Source organism: Lipophrys pholis (genome assembly GCF_963383615.2).
Source record: "Lipophrys pholis genome assembly, chromosome: 4".
Lineage (NCBI taxonomy): Eukaryota > Metazoa > Chordata > Actinopteri > Blenniiformes > Blenniidae > Lipophrys > Lipophrys pholis.
Window position 1 is genome coordinate 12,246,083 of NC_137637.1, and position 26,260 is coordinate 12,272,342.

Below are 26,260 nucleotides of genomic sequence, written 5' to 3' on the forward strand. Positions count from 1 at the left end.
TTTACCGCAGCCATGTGGCAGCACGTGCTCTCCAGATAGAGTCGAGTCGTTCAGGTGCGTTTCCAGGTTTCTGGAGACTGCGTGCAGATAAAGTAGACCCATTTGAACCGGTATTAATTTTCCATTTTAACACGCCATCAAAAGAAACACAAAGTCAGACAGATATCAGCGAGTACAAAGCCACATTATCATGAAATATTAACAGCTGTTGTGGACCTAACACGGTGGTTATCTACTCCGAGCATTTGAAAGATATCCAACTTAAAGGGAAGGGCCTCAGATTTTTATGTTTGTCCCAATTATCCTTGTAATGAGATGTATCGGTGTGGGTAGTAATGACAGTAATGAGAAAGATAAAATGACAATGTGTAAAAACAGAGCTGGCATATCAATGACTTACAACACAGAGCTCTCCGTCTGATCTACGTGGGGACAAAAGAATCACCGGATCTGCCAACCCCCCCAACCCCCCCCAACAGCAAGGACAAATACAAGAAAATACAGGTCTAACATGGCGCACCCCTTGACTCCTAAAGTATATATGAATCACTACCCTTATTATCACTCTGACACAGCAAAGAGCTTTACTTTATGAATGCTACTTAAGGAGCATCTCATAATGTGCACCGACGAAACCCAATCATAATCTGTCTCACCCAATAACAACAAGACAATGCTTTAGAGAAAACGTCTGATGTCATATCATCATTACACTAATAGCGACGGGCCGGCCGGGCCTCTCTCAGCCCCACCCAATTAGTCATATTAAACTGCTTATTGGTGAGAAAGCGTCAATGATCAATTCAAGCATTTAGCCTGTGGAGCAGGGCTTGAGTCAGCGCCAACATTGATTATCTCGGGGAGAAAATTGGTCCATAATAACGGGTATTTCTCATGATGCCTGCATTTGAACCTGAGAAAAACTCTCATACATGGGATTTTACACAATTTCAACATGCTGTATGTGTAACTAACAAGGTTAATTCAACCTTTATGAGATATGGTCACTGAGCAACTCTCTGATACCTGAAACATTCAAGGCACAAATAATCGAAAGACTTCTAGGATCTTTAAAAACACAACAGCTCTAATTAGGTTCTGTGTGTGTGACATTCATTACTTTATGCAAGCAAAAACCAGCCTCCTCATTAAATCTACTAACATGATCATCATGTAGCAAGAGAACTCTCCTTTCTTGAGATTGCTGCATTAAGATAAAGAACAAACTGTGATAGTGAGGTGATGGCTGGGTTGTGCTGGTAGGCCTTGATTAATACCTCCAAAAAGGGTTCAAGGATTAGCAGCTATTGAACCAGTAGCATGGCTACGGGCCCCTGATGTGATGATAAGAACCAAAGGCTGGCCGATGTGGTTTGACCCCAGAGGAGAGCTACTGCGGCTATTTATACAGCAACAGAGTCTCAACTCAAAGTGCCCACGCTGACCCCGATGTGCCAATCAAACACACCCGCCATCAGCACTTGAGGTTCAGAATCGAATGCTCAAGCAATAGTGTGGTCTGATTAATCGCTTTTAATTTTACGTCATGTGCATGGAAATGTTTACGCAGGGAGGCAATGATCCACTCAATCTTACGGTCTACATTTGCTTTGTTTTATGACTACCACCCACTTGAAAATTATTGCAGAGCTCATGCTTCCACTTCTTCAAAAGTATTTCCTGATGGCAATGGCCTCTTTCATCTTTCCATACTGCAAAATGTCCTGAGCAATACTTTGAGAACCATAACATGGACTCTTTGCAATACATTTTGGGTGATAATAACACATCTTTTGAATATTTTGGGTCCCAAAGTAGACTTTATAGCCTTGGTTTTGAACATAAATGTGTAGGACTTGATGAAACGCAAAGTAAGAACATGGAACCTCCATATTGCAACTTGTTCTGCTCACCTCTTGGTTTTGAATAGAGGAGAACTCTGAACAGTGTACAGGCCTTGGTGGGTTAGAGTGTGTTCAACAGCACATAATGACACACACTTTATTTCAAGGGCCACATGCAGGGCAATTTGATCTCCAGTAGACGGGACCAGTAAATAATAGCATTATAATCTATAAAGTACTATAGCTCTAAATCTTCGTCTTTGTCTGTCTTAGGTATTAATACTATATCATTAAGAAGTTTATATTTAATGAACTCTCTTATAACAAAACATGACTGAAATTTGAAAAGAACTGCAATTTCAACAATACTATTCCTCAGTTGACCATGTGATTTAAAACCTACAGATCACAGTGCATTTTTATTTCCCTATTTATATTTTCAAAGGCATAAAACATGTGGCCACATGTAGCTGCAACTCAAATATATAATGGGCTCGTTCATGTTATGGTCAGAATAACTTATCAAATTCTAGAAATGATCACTCATGACACATTTCAACATCTGCATAGTGATGCTGAACTGATTCACCACATAATACAAACTAAAACGTACCGCTGGTGGTCAAACAAATACATTGCAGTTAACGTCACAATTTCTCACAGCTGAAAAATGTCATCTTCTGGTTCGGATAAGACTTTCTGAAGGGCCAGTCCTGACCCCCGGGCCGTACGTTTGAGACCCCTGCTGTATAATATTATTGTAGATTGCCTCTAAAAAAAAGTCTGATTCTTTCTACCAAGGGAAATGGTAGAAACAGTCCTTCTCAGCAAAGCAGAACCATTTAAAATAGAGGCAACTGGCAGAATCTAAGGTATGCTCTCTTTTTATCAATCTCATTATCATTGTTCTTACATTCACACTTAGTTTTCAGAACCTCGGAGCAGGTGAAGCCTTGTGCTTTGCCTAATCAAAATGGCCCAGGTTCAGTTTTGTTTTGGAGCCTTGTTCTCTCATGTCTAATTTAGGATAAATTTACTGTTTTTTATGGCTGCTGAAGGGAGCTTCTCAGCTTGTATTGTCAACTGAACTGCGGTCAAACAAATGTCAAAAATTTAACAAACATAACATAAAACTAAAATACTTAAATTGTTAAAAATTCTAAATCAAAACTGCAAGATGATGATCAAGATGATTATTACATGTAAATTGTGTTTGATTTGACAAAAAAAACCAATGTAAATTCAGCATTATTTGAGTCCGTGTTGATATCCAGGTTGATGAGAGCTCAGTTATTAAGCTATGCAAATTAAATACAGAATATTGACTGAGTAAAATGAAATAGATTGCCTGAAACCAGTACAGAAGCCCTGAAATCGGAGCAATACAGTCTAAATGTTAATAGAAAAAAAATCTATTTAGCCTTTTAGTGGGTTGAATAACTTCAAGGCTTTTTACGAACACCCCATGGATCATCAGGAGGTCCCAGGTGGGATAGTTGCCTTAGGAAATGCTCACTTCCTCCACTGTGGAGAGAATCCCCAGATGGTTTAAGTCATATACTGTTAGACGCCAAAGAATCCAATTTACCCCATTCCCATACTTCTTTGATTTCCTTTACTTTGTAAGGTCATTTATCTGAAATCTTAATTTGGAAACTGAGATTTCCTTTCCTCTGTGACGAGCAGCAGGACTGCCATAAAGGTAGGCAGGTGTCCTTAAAGACACAGAAAGAACTGAATATAAGAGACGTGTTCAATTAGAGCAAAACGATCTTGAAAATGAATTATTGTGGTCTTAATGGGATGAGCAGAAAACACTCCCCAGAGAATATGAGGTGATCTCCGCTTTGAGGCACAACACTGGAAGTGGATCAGAACAAACGGCTCCATGTTAAACCCTGTGGAGGTTAATGAAGAGCAGAAATAACAGCAGACGTGTTGTTTAAAAGGATGTCACTGATCAACAAGCCCTGACCTGTCAGAAAGGATTTTATGTGAGTTCACTTTCTCAGAGATAATTGTTGTTCTTTTTTTCTTTTTTTTTTATCCAGTCAGCACCGTTTTGCACCACGGTCCAGAGAATTCAGCAGTTCCTAGACAAGCAGGAAAAAAATTTTCATTCACAAGGATGAAGCTCTCACAGATCCAGACTGGGTAGGTCATTGTCTTTAACAGTTGGGTTTAGAGGGCAAAATAGATTACTACCAAATCATGGACAGAAAAAAAAGAAAAGACGTCTACAGAAGCAATTGTTAACATCTCTTATGCAGATGGGAATCCAGCCTTATAAAATGAATATTGAGGTATGTTAAAATAACCACAGTTATGCTAACTGCAACATCTAGTGGCAGAAGTGTGACAATAATTTGCTCTAATTAGTTTCAAACATAATAAATATAAACTGGGGTTGTCAAAATTGACACGTTAATGCGGATTAATCTATCCTCATGATTCATCTGATGAAAATTTTTAATGCAGTTATCCCATCTGCCGCACAGAGATCTCTGAAACGTCTCTGGCGACACAATCCAGGTACTTTGTCAGAGCAGATTTCTGTTCAAATGAACTTTTGAAAGTGTTTAATAAACACATTAAGTGCATATATATTCTCTTCTTTTTTGAGTCTGTTCACTCATGCAAAATGAAATGTAAATTATGATTAATCTGATTAAAAATTTTAATCGTTTGACAACACTAATGAAAACAAAGTAATGAATACAAAGAAAATGAAAACTCAATATCCTCGAAAAGCAGTATGACAAAGCAGAAGCTTATTAAATCAATCCTACCCTCTCTCCAGCCCACCTGTTTGCATCCTGTGATTTTCTTTGACCAATCATAGCAACCAGCTTGTAAATAAACAGAATGTAAAAATTAATTTGAAAAAAACCATCCAGTGTATATTCCACTTTCTTCTTCACTGTACTTGAATATATGTTGTACCGCTTGAACTGCTTTGTTGTTGGACTCTGCCTTAACCCCAAAAGTTAACAGCAAAAGTTTTTGATGATCTGTACATGATCTGTACATGATTTGTGCTGTTTGAAAATGAACCAGATCAGTGAACTTTAATGTTTCTGACCGTGAGAATTTGACAATTTGACAATTTTACAAAATGACAATTTTGACTCAGATTCATTGAGAGACAAAGCCTCTCAATGACCTCTGGTGCCCTCTAAGAAGATCATGGCCCCTGGATGTGAAGGACTGATGTTTACATGACTGTAAGAGTTATAATATGTTTCATTTTTGTTCTTGTTTTTTTTATGTAGAAATGTGGTTAAACCAACATGTTTTCTGGCTTTGTTACACCTTAAATACTGCAGCATAGTGCAATCCATGTGAAATATCAACACACTGGGTTGATCAATGTGTGCTTTGGAACAGATTTAGTGGCTTTGTTATTTGTACGTATGTACAGTTCAGAGTCTGCTTCATATCTGTATCGGGGAGAAATAATGTCAGATTACCATGAAAAAACATTCAAACGCTGGCCAGTCACTTAACATAAGCCTTCTCCTCAAGCTGTTTATTTCTCCATCTGCCATATTTCATATTTGTTTCTTTTATCCGAGGACAATGACATGTGCCTGTAAGAGTAATCCCAGCACACCAGGCTTGCCCATCTTTCAAAGGAGAGAGTGAATATGACATCAAGTGCCGTCTTCCCTTTGTGTGAGCTGGCCTCAAGGTGACATGGGAGTGTGCTCTCATCACCAGAGCTAACTCTGACACTTACTCTCCATGGAACTCATTAAGGGGCAAAGGGGACCGCTGCACCAGCAGCATGTTCAACAAACTAAGACGTTTTACACAAACCAGAAAAGAGAGAGGAGGAAAAAAATAGAGCGATTTCCATTTAGTCCCTCATGTATGTGGCGCCTGCCAGCACCGCACACATGCATGGAGGAAATGTTGTTATTCCTCCAAGGTGATCCAGACAAGAGAGGATTATAGGATACATGGATTCTGTGAGCTTTTCCAATGGACAAATAAAGTTCTCATTGCTGCATGTGTGCAAACTGGATAGTGATCAGCCATCTGAAGATATATTTCTTCATTTGTATTACATCAATGTCAAAACGTAAAGTTACATTAAAAAAAACAACATAAAAATCATAACTAATGCAATACAACTGTGGTAAATGATTAAAGGGGCTGATGGGGATTGACATGTACACATAGGCTTTGTTCTTCCTTGCAAACAATATAAGATATTGACATATAACCTAAGATTGTCACATTTGTCCTCATACAGATCGTCAAAGCACCTTAATTTAGTTTTATAAAAAGGCATCACAAACAGGTGAGGATAAGTGCATGCTGCACGCAGCATTGTGGTGCAGTGCTTTGTAAAACACAACAAGCTGAGGTTTGATTCCAGACTCTCCAGTTGGGGTTTGCATGGTATACCTGTGTTTGAACTGGCTTTTGCATGGCTGTCCCCGTTAAGTTAGTTGATGACTCTGATTTGTATGCACTAGGAATCATTAGGAATTGTCATAGCAACGTTAACTTTCCCAGTGTGAATCAAGTGTATGTTGTATGAGTTTTCTGTGGGTACTTGCTTGTTAGGTCAGTTGTTGACTTTGAATTGTCCCAAAGTGTAAATGTGTGTGAATGACGTGAATGACTATGTGTCGCTTTGCACTGGCCTGGTGACCGGTCCAGGTCATATATGCTGGGAAAATAGACGGAGGGATTGAGGGTTCTTTTTATTTTGGGGCGGTATGAATTCATCAATATAAATACTGAAAGCTCTGCTGCCTTACTATGGCAGTTGTTTGCTGTCATTACCATATTTGGCTGTGTCACTCTTTACTTTGGCTCAGATTTTGCATCTTTTTTAGCTTGTGTGTAGAATCAGAAAATGAAGCCAGAGTAAAATAACATGAGATATTAAAATGTGAGTTGATAGACATTTTAAAAGTACCCATCCATCCATCGTCTGTAGTGCTTAGTACACATGGGGTTTCAGTGGCAATATGAAGAGCAAAGAGGCCCAGACGTCCCCATCCAACACTGTTTGCAGCCGTTCTGTTGAGACCCTGAGACCAGTGGCGATATAATCTCTCCAGTGAATCTTTGGTCCGACTCATCCAGAAGTTAATTTAAGCTGCTTGTATCCACAATCTCTTTCTTTTGGTTATAACCCAAAGTTCATGACCATATATGAAGGTAGGGATGGAGACTGACTAGTAAATACAGCTCATTACTTTGGATGTCTATCCAAATCTGCAGAAACGTTTACAATCTCACATCCAGGGCATACCATATTTTTTCATATGGGAACCATGTAGTCAGTTTTGGATGTCCTGATCTACATTCCAATTATTAAGAACCCCCCCCCCCCCCCCCCATGTCCTCCAGACCTCTGTTGGCCAGTCCACCTTGAGCACATCCAACACAATGCAAAGTATACCAAAACCACACTGGATACAATTAGCAGCAAGCTTAAGCTCTGCAAATTTACTGAATGCAGAGTGAGCGCAGACTAATGGGCGACAAACAGCACATCCTCATAGTAAGCAGCTACAACAGGAAGCAGAGGATGTGTTTGAGTGCTTGTTTACAACAGTAAATAATGGAGTGGACAGCGAGTACAGCGATGGGGTCAGAGAGCTGTCACTTAGACGTGGAGTAATGTGCACCTGAACTTGATCTTGGACTGTCACTTTGCTCTGCATTAAGGATCTAATGGAGTGGGGTGTCAACCACGGTGACTTCTTCCGCAGTTACAGGACGGCACAGCTCATTTCACAGGAAAGGACATTTCCATGAAAACTAACAACGTAACCCGCTGAACCTCCTCCGGCGGCCTGGCGGACGTTGACTGATGAGAGCAAACCTGCTGCATCAGTTAGAAACAATGGTTTTTAAAAACGCATGTTCACCCAATCTGCATCAGTCATTCCTCCGCCCAACTGTGTCATCGTCACAGCACAACGACAACTTGAGGTGGAGGAAGAAAGAAAGCAGCTCTCTCTCTCTCTCTCTCTCTCTCTCTCTCTCTCTCTCTCTCTCTCTCTCTCTCTCTCTCTCTCTCTCTCTCTCTCTTTCTCTCTCTCTCTTCAGGAGCCATATTTGAACTGAGTGCAGCATAGTGGGAGCTCAGTAGACAAATACTCCCACATCTTAATTTTTCAATTAGCATGACTCTTGTTCTCTAAACATATGCAAACACAGCGGGGTGTCTATTAAAATGCAACTCTAGCGTTGAGCCTAATTAGAGTAAATTGGTTGGCTTGTATTAGGAGAAATTTGAATGCGGCTCGCGATGCGCGTTTCACTGCGTGTTTCGCCCCAACAAACAAAGTGGCACATGCTGCCTCATGCAACCGTTCACAACCTCCAAGGAGTGTCTGACTTCTCTCGTCCCACCACACCATTACAGTGTGAGCTGGGAAGCATGGATATGACACATTATAGAATCTTCTCTTGACTATATAACATTATAAAATCTCTTTAAAGTGTGTCTGATTGCTTAATAATGCATTCAGTTGGGTTTTTATACTTTTTCATGTGATGTTTCCTTTTTATCACGTGACACTTTGCATTTGGCTTCATTACCACTTCATAGAGGGGAGTAAACTAATAAAGATGTTGCTGACTTGATGGTGTTTTGATAGGAGCGGATCTCCAGTGTTTTTGCCAACGTCACTGGAACATTGGAGAGGCTTACAGTACAGTGGGCAGCGGGCCAAATGGACCCTGTGCAATGTAAAGGGTAAATTGTCCTGGATGCTTTAGCGCTTTCTCCGTGGTAAACAGCCGCCTCCGCAGCCAGGACGGGGAGAATATGTTGCAGCCCGCTGCGTGAGAGCCCAGTCCAGAGAGCCGGCGAGCTGTGGCAACACGGTGTCAGACATTAAGTCACGTTGGCCCCGGTTGCCACACATTTTTGGCGTGAGGTAATCAGGTTTGTCATACTAAGTGCATTTTTTATTTGTGATGCAATGGAGCAGATGGCGGATGAAACGAATCTGAGAGCTGATGTGAAAGACAAAGGGAGAGTGAACAGCGCTGAGGACAGCTCTACATGGGCGAGAGAAGGTAAGATAATGTGACTCAGGTCTGGAAAGATGAAAAAAAAGAAAAGAAAATAATTACTTTACCGTTGAGACTTTGTGATTCTTGTAAATCAGTTGCAGTGGTGTGAAGTATGTGCGTCAGTGCATCCAGTTCCTGGTGTGACGTGACACGTGTGATGTTTGACCTTCACAAACACATGTGCCAACACACGCTCTGGATGCTGTTTGATGATTCTGTTGTGCTGCAAATTTGAACTTGCATTTTCATTTTAAACACAAGATAAAATGATCCTCGGCGCTCGGAGGATCCTTGGTGTCTAACGAGTGAGCGAGGCTCAGTGGAACAAAACCTGAAAAATGCATAGTATGCCTGCAGGCCTTATTTCTCTATCAGTTAATGGTCATGGGCATGAACCAGCTGCACTTCTTACCTAATTCATTAGATAACCCGGGAGCATCGTGCCGGCTCCTCGGCTTAAAACACTCACGTAGACGCCGCTGATTTGGAAGTTTGTTTTTACTTGTTGTATTTCAAATAGCGATCCCTGTAGTCTTTACTTCTCATTGAATCCAGGAGACATGGCAGATAAAAAAAAAACCAATGCTAATGAGATATAAAAGGCTGTTGCAAGCTGGGAAAATTGGTGTGTAACACAATTTTGAACTTTGTGATTTTATACCTATTTTTCTGAAAGAAAAAAAAATGCTAATACAATCTTAAAAGTGGCCAATACAGCCCTGAGCAACGTCCACTTGCATCTCTCTTTCAGGACTTTAGGTAAGACCAATACATTTTATTCAACTTTCAAAAATGAATTAAACACAAGCCATTAAATATTTCATGCGACAGAGAAAGCAACGGTGAATATTTCATTTCAGAAAGGTGGTGAAAAAGTAAACAGTGTGCAGCAAAGCACAATACTTCATTAATATCTATTTAAATCAAATGATAACAACAAAAGCCTCTGCCTAATTTTGCCAAATGGCACCAAAGTCTGCGGCCTGGAAACTGCTGCAAGACATGCAGGCTTGGTTTTACATTTTTTTTCTGATCACATAGTCAATTCCTTTTGATCAATAAAGTCTAAGTATCACCTGTAGACATCAATGTTATGATAATTTCACAAACGGTGAGCTAGATAATGGCATAATTATGAATTAAGCTTAATTTTCAGGTTGAGAGTTGCAAGAGAAGTCTGTACTCTGGAGGTAGTTAACCTGATTTAGCATTATTACAAACCGTCTTTGGTTGTATGTTCAATTCAGCCGACTAAACCTTCTAAGGCCAGTGAAAATGCCTCTTTTCTGTGTTTTTCGTGTGGGAAAGGTTGAGCTTTGACACAGCAACATTTTGAAACCGATGTCCATTTACACTGAAACTGCTGAAATGCTTAAAACTATATAGTTAGCATGTTGGACCACTAGTGGGTGCTGTTGTCTGTTTTTCTAATGAAACCACACACACATGCACGCATAGAACCATACGCTATAAACATTAACTAAAGCGAGTACACGGACATTTTTATGGACAGACGACGTTGGATTGGTATTCCAGGTGATTTTCAACTGTAAAACTAGCAAGTCCCAGGAGAATGTGGACTGGGAGTCATGACACTCTGGAAGCCGCCATTGTTGTGATTCTCCATCTTTTCGCTCATGTGCAGAAGGACTGTTCATTACAAAAAACAACCAACAGCACCAACTCATGGTCTGGCATGTTAACTACACTGTTTCCAGTGATTCTGTCATTTCTACAGGCGACGTTTTCAAAACGTTGAAATGTAAACCGCAAATCATTTCTAAAAAAACGACGTGTCAAAACGTATTTTGACTTGAAGCATCATCATGTAAACAAAGTCTTATTGAATCCAATCTAACACTGGACAGTTTTCTGCTTAAAGTGGCATTTTTACCTTACAAGCATTGGAGTGGTGTCGAGATATTGTTCTGTCAAAGAATTAAATGTCAGAGATATTTTGCTCATAATTTATACTTCAAGCCTTTAAAGGTGCATGTTGCTGTTGTGTTTCATTCAGCATAATGTTTATGTTGCTTTATCTTTAATTGTGTTGACTTAATTTTAAAATAAATGTCGGCCGTCATCTCGATATCATATCACACTGGGGTTAACAGGGCTGTTAGCAGCTTTATCTATTTATTTTATGAGATTTTCTCTTCACTTCGATAGTGCAGCGCAGACAGGAAATGTGTAGAGCAAGACAAGAGCTGGTCGGAGGGTGATCTCAGGACAGGAAAAGATACTGTATGTGTGTACTACCAGACCTTTTGAACGCCTCGCCTTCAAAAAACTCTCTCTTCATACTATTATCAAAGAGCCCCTTTAATAATGTGTCTCCTGGACAGACAGAGTCCAGACTGAGGCTCAAATCAGCGACTGGAGACGGGGCGCCTCTGCAGAAGCTGAGCCCGGGGAGTCCAGCAGAGACACGAAGCGGCCGAGGGAGTGTGAGAGCTCCGCTTCGCCTCGGTTTTCACTGAAAATGTACCTGAGGAGATCTTCCCCTTCACCATCTATCTCCACAGACTCCTCACTGTCTTCCTCTCAGCAGAGCAACATGGGAGGTTAGTGACACCAGATCTGTTGACCAAACCCCCCAGTAAACACTTCGAAATGAATGAATGGTGAAAACAGAAGCTTGTGTTGACTCCCCAGTATGACTGTAATAAAATTAACATTTTTAAACCGAACACAGATCCTCCACTGATGAAATAAATGATGATTAATATGCAAAATAATAATGCCAAAGACCACAGACAGAATAGAAAATTTGACAAATTGCAAGCTTTATGCCTCGCCATGCTGTGAGAATGCTTAAATACAGTTCATATAATCAATTATGAAAATGTGTGAATAATTTAGGAACTGAAACTGCAGCAAAAAAGAGAAAGATTAATGCAAACGAAAAAAAAAATAAAAAAAATGCCACCAAATTAGGCTCCCGAGTCTGGATGCAGCGGCATAAGCGATTACACCACAGACTGTTTATGTTCACATGCATTTCTGTCAAGCTGGATATCAAATAAACTCGTAACTTTGTCATGGGTACACATTTTATTCAGATGAATGGCTCTATAAATTAGGAAGCATCTCATTTTTCTGTCTTTTTTTTAAAAGAAATGATGAAAGCAATGCCTTTTCCAGAAACGTGTTTTTATCATATTTGTCAATTAGAATAAAATATAAAGGTATGACAAGTGGTAGCAAGTGTAATTGACAAACAAAATTTTGAAGATGTAGTTTCATGTGTCTTATTATTTTAATTTAGTAGCCTTGTCTTGTACAACTCCAGTTTCCTCCCATGGTCCAAAAACATGCGTGTGAGGTTAATTGGTGTCTCGGTGTGAATGTGAGTGTGTGTGTGTGGTTGTGTGTCTCTGTGTGTCTGTCCTGTGATGGCCTGGCGACCGGTCCAGGGTGGATCCTGCCCTCGCCCATCCTCAGCTGGGATCGGCTCCAGGGCCCTGCGACCCTGAACAGGATGAAGCAGTTTAAAAGACAAATGCGTTTCTATTTAATCACTGAAGAAGTTTTTAGTTGTCAAATTTAGATTTTCACATGGATATGTTAAAGAAAACTATAATAACATGAATTTCAGAATCTACTGAAAAGCTAGTTAAACTGCTCATTGCTTCTCTTTTAAAGGCTCGAGCTTATGTCTGTTTCAGAGAGGGGTCGTGTTTAACAGTGTTTGTCTTCACTGTAATCAGAGATAGAAGCAAAGGGCTACAGAGAAAAAGCAGTTGTAGTATGGTAAGTGCGATGGTAAAATAAGCTCATCAGTTCAGATCAGGAACTCAGCGTATAACATTAGTTTTCTGAAAATTGGCCAATCCCAATGAGATTTTTGGATTTTACATGCAAACAGAAAAATTGGAGAAAAATCTGTGTTTAATCCATCCATCTCCCCTCTTCGTCCACTATATACTGTGCATCTCTTATTTCTAAAGTTTATTTTACATTTTGTTTTTTTAAACATGCAAAATTCAATGCTCACAAACGTATTAGATAAACACAATGTAACCACCCGGATTTTTCTACAACAGAAATCCGCCTCTTTCGGTGCACATATAAAACCATGCCCGTGGATAAATGAAGCCATTTATGGCTTTAGAAGAAGCTGCCGGAAAGAGGAGCGCCTGTGGAAAGCCACTAAATTAGAAGTGCATAGGCTTCATCTTAAAGAAATGATAACAGAGCTAAATGAAATGATAAAGCACGCTCGCTCAGCTGACTTCTCAAATCTTGTTTCATGTAGTAAGAAAGACCCTAAAGTCCTGTTTGACACTATTGAACATCTTGTTCAATGAGGTCCTCCTCATGGGCCTGTGTACACAGGATGAATTTAATAACTCTGAACTTCTTTGTGAACAAAGTGCAGGACATCAGGGCCGGCATCAGTCCTCCTCCAAACAGCTTATGCACTGTGTCCTCTCCGGTGTCCTCGTGGTCGTCCTTCACTCCTTTCAGCCTCCAGGATGCGCAGATTTTTAGTGGGCAAGTTGAAACCCTGATCAAGCCCTGCTGACTCTGTACCTACATCTCTGTTCATAAATGTTTTTGATGAGGTCGGCAGTTGGGTTGTGAAAACTGATTAACCTTTCACTTGAATCTGGCTCGGTCTCCACCTCCTTCAAACATGCTGTGGTGAATCCCATTTGAAAAGCCAGACCTTAATCCTGTGGAGCCAAAACAATTACAGGCTCATATCAAAACTTCCCTTTGTCTCAAAAATGTTAGTAGTGGTGAACCAGTGAACCTCACACTTGGAGCAGCATGATTTCTATGATACATTTCAATCAGGTTTTCGAAAAAAGGCACTCCACTGAAACAGCTCTATTAAAGGTTTCATAATGATGTGATGATGGTTGCAGACTCTGGTCACTACACAGTTTTGGTCTTACTGGACTGGACATCTGCGTTCAATACTGTGGACCACAATATTAACAGACTTAAATCTGAGTTAAGGTTTTCCGAGTCGGTCGTTCAGTTTTTAAAAACAAGAACTTTCACTGTTGCTACTAACAATATAATGTCCAATGTGTCAAACCTGTTTTGTGGAGTGGCACAGGGCTCTGTCCTGGGGCCTGTTTTGTTTCTCTCGTATCTGTTGTCTCTTGGTCGTCTCATTGGTTGTTTTAAAAATGTGTCCTATCACTTATACACTGATCCTATTCAATTGTTTTGCTCCTTCAATTTCTCAGAGTTTCATTTCTTCTCTGTTTTTAGATTGTGTGACCTGCATTAAAAACGGGCTTTCTTCAGATTCCCTTCAGATAAATGCTGACAAAACTGAAACTGATCATTACTCCTACTTTTCACTTTTGTTTTAGAAAATCTTTCTTAAGTTGTTTTACTGCTTCCATTTTATGTACAGCAAGTTGTGATTTGTTTTCTGTGAAAAGCGCTTTATGAATAAACTTGGCTTACTCACTCCATACCTGCAGCAGTATTACTGTACAATTGATCAAACGTTTTACAAAAATTACATAGACACACAGGAAATTCTATTTAGCCCAAAAAAACCCTTAGGATATTTGCTTAAGAAAAAACAAAAAAGGAAAGAAATGTGAAATAAAGTAACAAAAAGCAAACAACAAAAAAGGCAATAGAATTGCAAATAATAAATATGCATGTAGTAATTTGGATCCATTATTACAGAATACTGTGCCTCTCTTACTTAAGTTACTTTAGAAAATGTTTGTTTTGTTTACTGCCCCCAAATACTGACAACAAATGTCCCCCTTGCACCTGATTTCGTCCTTAATGCAACCATAAGAGGTCACAATAAATGTCATTATGACTCTGAACAGATATATAATTTTAATCTATAATAATATTGTTGATCATTTTCCTACAATCTAATATGTTTTGTCATTTTAAGCATTTATCATAAAAAAAATAATATTGTGTGAACATGTGATACGCAGTAATGTCAACTATAAAATGGTATGCAATCAATACTAATATGTAGACAGATCTTTTTTTCCCAACACATGTTCATCTGCAGTTTCCACCAGATTTTGTCAGAGCAGAGCAATTTGTTGACTTTTTGAATTTGTGGTTCTTTATCTGTGGTCACCATATATGAAGTACTGTTGCAGTAATGAAGTGGAAAAAAACAATCCATTTTTCAAATTAAGATGATTAATTTTGAGAACCACTGCCTCCACAATGTCTTTGGCGTGGCCACTTCCTGTTTGCCTCAGTCTCGGCTTATCTTCAGTCAATAATGGAAATATTTTCTGTTGTGTGAACGAGCAGTATTTAGAGCTGGGGTGTCAAAGTCATTTTAGTTCAGACGCCACAAACAGCCCAATTTCATCTTGAGTGGGCTGGACTGGTCAAATAGCGCCATAATAATATTTAAATTTAAACGTAGTTTTTCTTGGTTCTGGTGGATGGCTTTAAGGCTAGTGCCGGTTTGTCATCTTTCATTTCAACATCGCCGATGTCTCAGCTGGAGTCTCAGTGTTGTATTGTGTCCAATACTCTTAAGAAATCTGTTTTTAAAAATCCTTGTTTTCTTTGAAATCTTCAGAACTTGCTGGGTGGTTTGTCGGGCTGGATTGGAACCTCTTGTGGGCTGGTTTTGGTCCATTGATATTTGACACCTCTGGTATAGAGTGACCACAAAACACTCCGAGTGCTCGGGTCACACACTGTGAGTCATCATTTTGCCACAAGTTCTTGTGTGTCAAGATTTCTTGTCTCTTGTCTCTGTTCCTTCAGCCATCGTGATGCTCACTGCGCTCCCTCTACACGTTGGCATTGGTCAAATACATTGGCACGCAGAGCGTTGAAACATGTACTCAGATGACAATAAATCTGCAAAATGTGTTGCAGCCTTAATACATATTCTCATACTTTTGTGCATCAGCATAGTTGTGACTCTTACAATAAACTCACACCGTATTGTATTTATCCACTTCCACATGGCGGTGCACAAATCATACATACACTCATACTTGTTATCGTCATGCTATAAAACGTTCTAATTTATTTCACTGGTATTCCCACGAATGACATAATACAGTCCATAAAATAAAAAAAACATCAATGTTATCAATATTGCTGAACAAAAAAGCCGAAACAAGAACATAACAGTGATTACCCACTTAAAAATGTCTTTTGGTACAGATTAGGATCTATACGCAGACCTTTAAATAATAAAAATAACAGCTTTAGAGGACTGGGGAGGCCCAGCTCTTCTGAATCAACACAAGTCAGAAGGTCAGTCCTGTGACATGCCATCAGTGAGTAACTGTCTGCTCATGGTCAGTGTCGCTTGATGATCTCACGCTTCATTGCCCCCATGGGGAAAGCATTTGGCAAGGGCTGCTGGGAAGACACATAGCATCACTTCAGTGCAACCACAATGCACGTTAGTAGGGCTCCTGGCAAAGCATACAAGAGAGACTTCTGGTAATTGATTATGTCTCCAAGCAGCTTTCTTGCTTGTCTCTCTGTGAGGGAGCGAGGCATGATTTCTTAAATTATGCATGTGTAAAGGAAGGAGAGAGGCTTTTAAAATGTTATAGGATATAAGTGAGGACCGGCAGCTTCCACAGCAGCAGGGATGATTTATGTGTAAAGATATGGCTTAAGCACTATGCATCACACATCATTTTCAAGGAGGTCATTGAAAAGTGTGAAATGACTGCAAGCTCTGTAAAAAGACAAAAAGTAAGTGATATTGATAAGACAAAAAAGTGTTGTGTAAATAATTGTTCCTGATGGTGTGTTTCTCTTTCAGTGGACTGTGCGGGGATGGTCCTGAACTGTCTCTTCTGCCGCTTCTACGATTTGTTCCACATGCTACCCGACTCCTGTGAGAAGCTGGCCAATCACTGCTGCCCCAGCTACAGACACATCATCTCCACCATGGAGTCCACGCCCAACGACGACGACTCTTGCATAGATTTGGACTGCGGCCTGTTCAACTCCTGCCAGGACGCAAGTGACTGTCTGGAGCTGGCCATGGAGGTTTCTGAGTTATGCTACCACTAGTGGGAATCCCATAACAACGATCAGTGATTGGACGTAGGGAGGATTTCTGAAGGAAGAAATGCTAGAGGAGCTAAACACAATGTCCAATACTGGTGATGTCAGAGTTAGATGAAGCACAAACACTAGTCGTTCATGTATGCATGTGGTCTTCTGAATGTATAGAAAGGGTCTTACATCCCTGTTTGTATTTCCTGCGAAGACTCTTTGCTGCCCCGTTGCACTCTTTTAAATAATGAAGTATAAAATGAGGTTTAATATATGCAAGATTTTCATTTCTGACTTTCTGGACTCAGTTCGTTAGTGCCAAACACTAACTGAGTGAATACCTTCCCAGTGTGAGTGAATCACTATGAAAAGAGGCGCCAGTGTCACCACAAACAATTCATCAGCCTTGAGGCCGCAAATTCCATCGCTGACACACACACACACACACACACACACACACACACACACACACACACACACACACACACACACACACACACACACACACACACACACACACACACACACACACACACGCACACACACACACACACACAAGCACTCCAACTCCAGCGTGATAGTCTTTCTGAAGTATGAAAAAAAGAGAAATCTTGAAGCCTGTCCCCTGTTGAGCGTGCCTATTTCAGTTCAAGTGCCACTGGAAACACAGGAGCTGCTGGATCTGGCATTTGTAGGACACTTGTCCTTGTCACTCCCCTCGACCTCCGTTCTCAAAGACAGTTCTCTCGAGTGGTAGATCGCTGTTTGGATCACTTGAGTCTGAAATATGTCCTTGTCACATAATGGGGAAATGGACACAGGAGCGGAGCTGCCATGTCAGTGAGGGAACGGTACACAGGACAACATTGTTCTTGAGCATCATCTGTTTCACCGAGAGGTCAGCGCGAGTCCAACGCAGCTTTACTGGATTATGCTCAATTACTGTCCCAAACATTTGTTTTCTACCATTACATATAAAGACTGGGAGTGTAGTCGCACTCTGCAAACAAAGAGGCTATTGTAGTGCTCTCCTGTTTTGAAGTTACTGGTGATAACGCCGCGTTGGTACAGTCCTGAAACACTTCAGTGGGAGTACTGCAGACGCACAGTCCTACAGGCTCAGCTGTTAGTTACAGTATAAACCAAATAAAATGATCGATCACAGGTTTTATTGATTTACCTGTAAACCATTGCAGTGCTGTTTAATTGTGGCTTATTACCTAAATTGTTGTGACTATTATCTTTGATATTTCCCTCAAACTGATTTTTTTTACAGACTGGACCAACTGAAACGGGCTTCTAAGTAGACGGGGTGTGCTGGAGGTGTTCTCAGTATTTGATCGCCCTGACGTACGTCACGGAGACTGTCATCAGTTCAAGCAACGATCTGAAGCCAATATGTCAGTGGAATCATGAGTCCAAGGTCGTTCTCCCTTATTCCAGATACTATAGCCTCCTTTAGCCTCTCTGCAAATACAAACACAAGGTGACCCACAGGAAGACACACCGTCTCAGTGGAAACACTGCAGACTGAATTGACTCAGTTCAGTGACTTCAGCAAAGTGAATGAATGAAACTTCAACAATGCAATAAACTGGAAGTTAAACACACTGGTGTTGGCTTGAGGTAGCTGGTATATTTTATACACATACTGCTGAGGGCAGGAATCCCAACTCCTTGGATGAAACGGGAACTGTCCCCAAATCTATCATCCATCCATCCATCCATCCATCCATCCATCCATCCATCCATCCATCACTGTGATAGGGAGTGTTTATCCCCCCACCAATAACTCCAGAGAAGGGCTTTGAACTGAGTGTAATAATCAATTGAAGCGACGTCACTCAGTTAAAGGAAGAAAACCTAATGATAATAACATTACCGTCCCCCTGACTTGAAATCTTTTGCTTACTTCCCTCACAAAGTCACTTAGAAAAACAAGTTACGTCACAGTTTCTGTGAAACCTGGATAGAATTGTTGACTACAATATTCACAGAAAGGCCGTGAGCTGGAGGAACAGCAAGTATCAGGTTTTAACTGCTGTACTCGGGGTGAAAAAGCACAAAGTGTGCTTTACCGGGCCAGGGAGCTCCACATAGCGGCATCATTAGAGCCCGGCGATCACTGCATCCGTCACACAAAATGGACAAATCTCATGGCATCGGAAGACGTCCTCAAAACAGCGTGAGACAAGAAGACGAAGTGCAGTGATCAGGACATGAAATCTGCAGAGGACAGACGAACATGCGTCAGAAAAAGTTGGCAGGTGAAAGACTGAAACAACATCTTGTGTCTGGTATAAATAAAACTCATCCTCGTCCACAAATACATCAGGAAAATGACTCAAAGGCTTCAGGCAATGTGACAACACATTTTCTTGTCTCCGCTCTTCAGTGTAGCTTCAGCTGTGGATAATATGGGCTGATCTCTGACTATAAAACACAAAAGGAAGCTGATTTCATAACACTTACAAGTTGATATTTTTGAGAATCAGAGTGCTAACATGGATTTCTGGTCATTACCAGGTCCGTGCGGTTAGCCTCAAAACGGTTTGAGCACTTGTAAAAGTGGAACTTGTCGTTGTGTACCTGTAGAATTTTCTCCACAAAAACACCACCACACTTACATATTCACAAATTCTTAATTACATGAACACGAATCCTTTTTAAAAAGTCACAGATTAAAAAAAACCGACATGCTCACATTTTTCCTGCAACTGTTGCATTAAATCTGGTGAAAAATATATTGGTACACCCGTATCAATGTGAAGTTCTTCCCCACGAGTCACAGATTCTGTTCGGTGCTTATCTGAGATTGACTGATAAATTGTCCATAGGTGTGAGTGTCTGTGGTCACCTGTCCAGGATGGACCTGCCTTCACTCATTGTCAGTGGTCTGAACCTCAACTGCCCAGTTCTTTGGAAAAACATGGAAATGCCCAAACAAATATATCATTTAGGAAGTTAAACAGTCTTAGGCCGCATTTATGTGACAATGTTTTAAGGTTGTTTAGTTTTTTTTAAATGTTTAACATTTAGAGGGAAATGCCAGAAAAGCTGAAAACAACATTTTTTTCCACGTTGGGTCACTAGCGGGTGCTGTTGGTTGTTTTTGTAGTGAATATAGTGTATATGTAACACAATACAAATCTAAGTTTACAAAGTTATACAGGAGGAAATTGTACTGGTTTATTGAGTGGTGTATGACAACTGGAACCGAGTCTATTTTACACTCACTAAACCAAGATGATGTATGCATTTAATGATGTTCACTTTAAAATGCATTCAGTCGTACAAGATTTAAGAAATCTTCAATAGTTGACAACTGATCTTCACTCTGTTGGGTTCATTTTGCTGAATCCATTGATTTTATGTTGGAAATATTTTTAAAACAACGTATGAAGAATCATGACAAAATCTTATTTTTAGCATTAAATACCACATTTAACATCTTATTCAGACTTTTACTTAGTAAAAGGCGTTTGATTATGATAAAATGAACATGGGAAATTATGAGATATGAAACTCAAGTTACACTACTCCATTGGGTTCGTTCATTTTCAAATCTGAATTTGAAAGAGTCTGCAGCAGCTCTCACTGGTCGGTACTATTGTACTGTCCAAACAGCAGTAATTCAGAGGGTTTTATTTGATATATTTAAATAAGTCCAGACCAGCTACAGATAATAAACCAAATCCTCCAAAAAGCAAAAACTACACTCAAGTGCTCCTAAAATGATCTAAATTCCATCCAAATTAAATGCGGCAAAAGATTTAATGCGCTTTTTTTCACATGAAACAATCAGATGTTGCTCATAACTTTGACACTGTGGGAACGCATGCATAAGTTCCCTGCAAAAATGTAACTTTCTATTAGCGTGATGTGCTGTTTTATAGGCATTGTATAAAGTTAAATGAAGGCTGTTGTCGCTGTGTGGGTATTTTTAGTTGGAATGAGTCCTCTGATGCGGATTGGGCTCTGAAGTGTGGCAAAGTTTGACCTGCTGAAAGCTGCACGGAGGCTCAGACAGAGAGCCAATGTAGACAAATAAAGGTAGATACTGCACATGCTGTGCAAAATTGCATGTTGCGGGTTACACCAACAGGGAGCACTGCTTGTGACCAATTTTCTCATTACCTGGTGCAGCACAATTACAGAGCTGAGTGCTCTGGCTGATACTGCTCCATAAAACCTATTGGAGGTCCTTTGTGGTTTTTCGAACATAAAGCGTGTCTGCATAAACAGATGCCAGTTTTAAAGCAAAAACATCTGCACATCTTAAACTGGCTGGATCTCTTTCAAATTACCTGATGGCTCTGGGAGTAGCACGAGCTACAGGAACTGTAATGTTTTTTAATAACATCCAAATTGCCTGTCCTTCTTTTACTGGCCAGGTTCAAGTGCTCGTCCCATCCCGGCCCGGCGGATGTGGACAAGGTCAGGTGGGTTTCACTGCTGCGCGGCACATGCATGCGCCTTAATGGCCGCCGCAAGGACGGCGCTAACCCATTAGCTCACCAGCTCCAAAGCCTAATTCAAAACACTCGTGAAGAGGGTCAAAAAGAAAACGGCAACGCTGGAATGATTAAAGGAGAAACGGATGGTTGCTAACAAAACACTTCAAACGCCGCGCTCTGCTGTTGTGTTTGGCGACACAAGACTCGCATTAACCAGAGCGGTCCAGTCGCGTGCCGCACCGTCATGTTTACACGCATCTCAAACTCGCTAATCTTGTACGAGGTTTCCTCGCAGAGTTCAGGCCCCGATCGCTTCATTAGTGCGAAGCTGCTTTTTCTCCTGAGCACACGGCACTAATACCGTCTCCCCTCAGACACAGCGCTGCAGCCCGGAGTGGCCTCCCGAGGAAGCAGCGCCATTAAATATTAATGCCATGTGTTTAGAGGGTTTTTATTTCAAACAGTGGGTTTGTCAGCATCTCATGTTAGTGTTCTTCGGGATTACGTCCACATGGAAAAAAGGGGTCCCGGAGCTTCATGTAGCATCGGCAGCTTTCAGAATAATTTAGGCCTGTTTTTTTTCTAATGGTCTTTCTGTGTTAATATCGCTGATTTTCTTAAGTGGGCGAGAGTCCTGCTTTCTGTGCTGTGTAGCTGCGGAGAATGTTTGAGGGCATTTACCTTGAGCTCACTTCAAATATCTGATGCACATGGTTCTCGTGAGCTTCCTTTCTCCAGTTTGTGGGGAGATTTTAACCTGAGAAACCTGTAAACATCACAAAACACATCTCTCAAGGTCGCCGCTTTCACTTTTATAGCCGCAGTGTGACAAGTCTAAATTTATTAAGGAGCCGTCAAGAATTTTGTCATCTGTCCTCATTTCTTTTGTCATTTCTTCTATTGTCCTAGTTTACACGCCAGTTTCACAATTACCCCCTCAAATGAACCTGACCTCGCCCACATATATGGAAGCGATGTGTATGTGAGCATCATTCCCAATTAGGTCAGGGGCGTTAATAGCACAAGAAGAAGCGAACACTCCCCACAACATCCTCCAGGAATTGTCGCCTGACACTACTGACTGCCTTGAATCTATATTTGGGCCACGCGTGTGGATGTGTGTCACCCAAGACTGTGCCCGCCTAATCTCCACCACCCAGAGTGAAGTGAGATGTGGGCCCATGGGCGGAGATTGGCGAGGCACAAAGGGAGCTCCCTGCAGACGCGGCGGAAACCAAGCCCTGGGCAGGTTTTTATGATACCTTTCAATCAAGCGGGATGATTCCCAGCTGAAATGACAGGTGATTTGACTCAGCCTCCAATTAATGACCTCATTTTAACAATTAAGAGCAGAGGAGGATGAGGGAAAGCCCCGCGAAGGAAGGGACGGCGGAACGAGCCGGGGGCGACTTTCGATGCCTTGATGGCGGGAGACGTCGTCTTCTGTCTTCTGTGTGCCGAGCGTGACTCGAGCCAGCCGTCCCGGCTCAGGTGACCTCTCCTTCCCTTTGAGCCAGGTGGCGTCCTGCAGGGAGAGCACACACCGACGAGGAGCTGGCATGAGGATGAGATGGGAGGGTGGGGGGTGTGCCGGGTGTGGCGGAGGATAGGGCGAAGGGGTGACGGGGGGATGGCGGGGGAATGATGGAGTGCATCAAGCTGTGTGCCCCCTCCTCCCACCACCACCGCCTCCTCCTCCACCTTCTCTTGCCCCCACCCCCCACAGCATAGAGGAAATTAAAGAGCTGTGCAGCAGGAGGAGAGGAGCAGAGGAGGGTGGTGATTTAGAGCGTGGCACAGGGGGATGGGGACCCGGCGCATTGGAGTTAATTACTGAATAATGAGGAACAATTTATTGTGTTCTTGTTAGAGACATCAAAATGCTGCTGGATACTGACTACAGGGAGGAGGGCGCCTCTCCCACTCCTCGTGCATCAGTTAAAAATGAGGGTGTTTAACTCAAAGTCATTAAAAAGCCCCCGCCTGGCTCTGCCTCACCTTATAAAGCCAGGGTGTTTGCAGGTCTCCTGGGCCGATGATGAGGGGACTCAACGCATCACCCTGAAATACTTCCACTTTCCTCGGGGTCTTCTGAGTGTACACCGCTAAATAATGACATTAAACTCAGGCTGAGTCTCCTTGTTTTCAACAAGCTTGAACAAACTGTTCACTGCAGCTGACAGTTCGGTCACGTCATTCACACAAATAATACTCAAAGTTACCATGCGTGTTTTGAAAAAACTAAGAAATCTGTACTGATGTGGAGCAAACAATAATATAATAATAATTGGTCATTTTCAAAGTAATAACGTCAATAGTGGAATAACTTCCCGTATTCTTCATTGAATGAATATGACCACTGTACCATCAACAATAGTGATTTTCCATAAGCAGAATGCAGAAAAACTGCTAAGATAAAAAATATATTTCCAAGAAATGCAGTATTTGTATGCATTATTACATTATTGACTACAGATATTACATTTCCAAAGGATACATTTTATCCTAATTAATGCTAATCAAAATAACTTATTAAACTATGATGACATCAGCCCAAATATCTGACTACATCATTGGCAAGTTATAATATTATTAATATGTTGTTATAATTACATCATTATTTTTATTTTTTTGTAAAAACTAAACAATGCCTGGGGCTCATTTTCAAGTTGAAAACTGAAAACTTTCATTGTGTTTTGAGTGTCTGTTTCCACAATAAAGGTGCTCACAGTCACTGAAAATGCAACTTTTTGAAAACAGCTTCCACTCTGGCGGCCTCCAGAGTGGCAGTCCACATTCTCCTGGGGCTTGGTCGTTTATTAGGGGCTTAAATGTCCACTAGAATGAAATAATCTACTCTGTGTTACACTTCAGACAGTGTTAGTGGATAAGAGTGAAATGACCACATCCTTTAGTAGACATGACAAAAAAAAATAAATAAATGTATATCTTCATTTTGCTAAACAGCAGCACCTAAATCAGGAACTGGCATCTTCTCCCAGCCGCAAAGACAAAAGAAAACAGCTTGTCACTCTCATGTATCTCTGTGCTCTACCCACAGGTGATCACCGTCTCCTCCCCAATGAAGTGGAGGCAGAGTCAACTGTTAAAAAACACAAGCAATCAAAACATTAAAGCAACAGCCTTTTTTTTTTTTTCACACAATATAAACCCGAATGCAGTTTATCTATAAAAATGTATTTTTAAATGTATATAGAATACAACAAACTTGCAAACAATCTTCAAATATCAACATTGATGTGACATTGATCACATCAACGTCAGCAAAGGAAAACTATCATGTGCCAATGGAGACGCGTGGCTCCATGACAAGTTACTTCAGGTTTGTCATTACGCTGTTTATGCAGTTTTCTTTGTTTCTAGATGTGCTAATTGACAATGACAACTACCTGTGAAAAAGCAGGCTGTAGCATTCCAGTTTATCACAGCGGTGCTATACAGACAACTGTATTGACACGTCTCGTCTTCTCGTGCTTTCTGAAGGTAAATAACACATTCTGCTTCATTTTATTCACAAAGAGAGCTCGATATTTTATAAACAGGCAGTGGCAGAGCTGAATGTACCAACAAATGGTTAAAAAGCTTCCAGAAAGTTGAAAAGTTGTAACCCAACCGAGCCACTAGTAGTTATTCTGGGAATTCTCTGAATCGGGACACCACAGACTGAAAGGATGAGAAATAGAGTCGTGCACTGTGATATGAGAGGACATGAGGCTGAACGCCTGAGAAACACAGACACTTTCTGATTCCTGGACCTGGAGAGACTGTTTCTGGAAAAGTTGTTATGCAGAGATGCATAACAGCCCTGAATGTGGACAGACCCAACATGTGTTTTTTTGGTCATGCTCCCTCATCCAGAGTTTCTGAAAATAAATAGGTGAAATCATCTCAAATGTTTAAATGTCAATTTATCATTCACAACTCTTTATATAGCTAATATGTCAGATTGAGAAAATTAAGAAGTGACTTCTACTGGCTGCAAATAGAAAGGCCTGAATACCAGTTCGGAAGTATTGTAAAATAATTACATGTCTAAGAGCAAATGGTGAGTTGAGGACAACTCCAGAAGGATCTTGGAGTAAATCAATTGCAAAATGTCTCCTAATCAGTCAATGAGAGTCTGTTTAGGATTATTGTTTCTGATGTGTTTGGCATTTTGTCTTACAAGCCTACGGATCAATATTTGCCCTTTTCAGTTTCTGAACTAGAATATGACGATTATCTATAAATAACAAGTATTTAGATTTAAAAACAAAACATGTACATTATCCTAAAACACATTTTCTCTTATTTCTTTAAACAAGAAGGCTCAGAGAGCTCATACTTCCTCCTGACAGGACAATCTCCCCTCACTGCTGTGTGTTATATTATCAGTTCATCAATGTCCAATTATACAGGTAGTCACATTGAGACATGCTGTCTTATTTGGAAGAGAAATGATTTGGACAGAAGACAAGATTTAGTTACAAACACACTGCTCTAATAATATCTACAATACAGACAAGAAAACAGGGTAAAATAGCACGGCTCCAGTTGACTATATAAAAACAGGAACAAACCAGCGAAGCTTATTTCTCCAAACCCTTCAGAGGGAGCTTAAATTCCCCAAGCAGGATCAAGCTGGTCAACTTTGAATCCCGCTGTATCCACAATAAGTACAAGTCTGAGATGGGACAGCTGAGACCAAATAATACCAAATGAGGACTGCAGCCAGGGCAATGCTGTGAGCGTGGGAGTATACGACTGTGTCATCAGCATTGAAATGTAATAGTGAATCTGTAACAACCTGACCCGCATCATTAACAGGGTGAAAACAGTTGGTCCTAAAACTGAGCCCTGAGGCACACCTTGAAAAATGTCTAAATAGGTGGTTGAGAGACCACAATGCTGCAC

General features: G+C 40.8%; 1 protein-coding gene across 1 annotated transcript; it reads left to right on the forward strand.

Annotated features, from left to right (window-relative positions):
- Positions 1-8,800: 8,800 nt before the first annotated feature.
- On the forward strand, positions 8,801-16,904 carry mdfic2 (MyoD family inhibitor domain containing 2; the record flags this gene model as incomplete). The annotated part of the gene is made up of 3 exons (XM_080462313.1): positions 8,801-8,897; positions 11,240-11,458; positions 16,651-16,904. The coding sequence occupies 3 exons, from the start codon at positions 8,801-8,803 to the stop codon at positions 16,902-16,904; spliced, it is 570 nt and encodes a 189-aa protein (XP_080318439.1).
- Between the last annotated feature and the right edge of the window lie 9,356 nt (positions 16,905-26,260).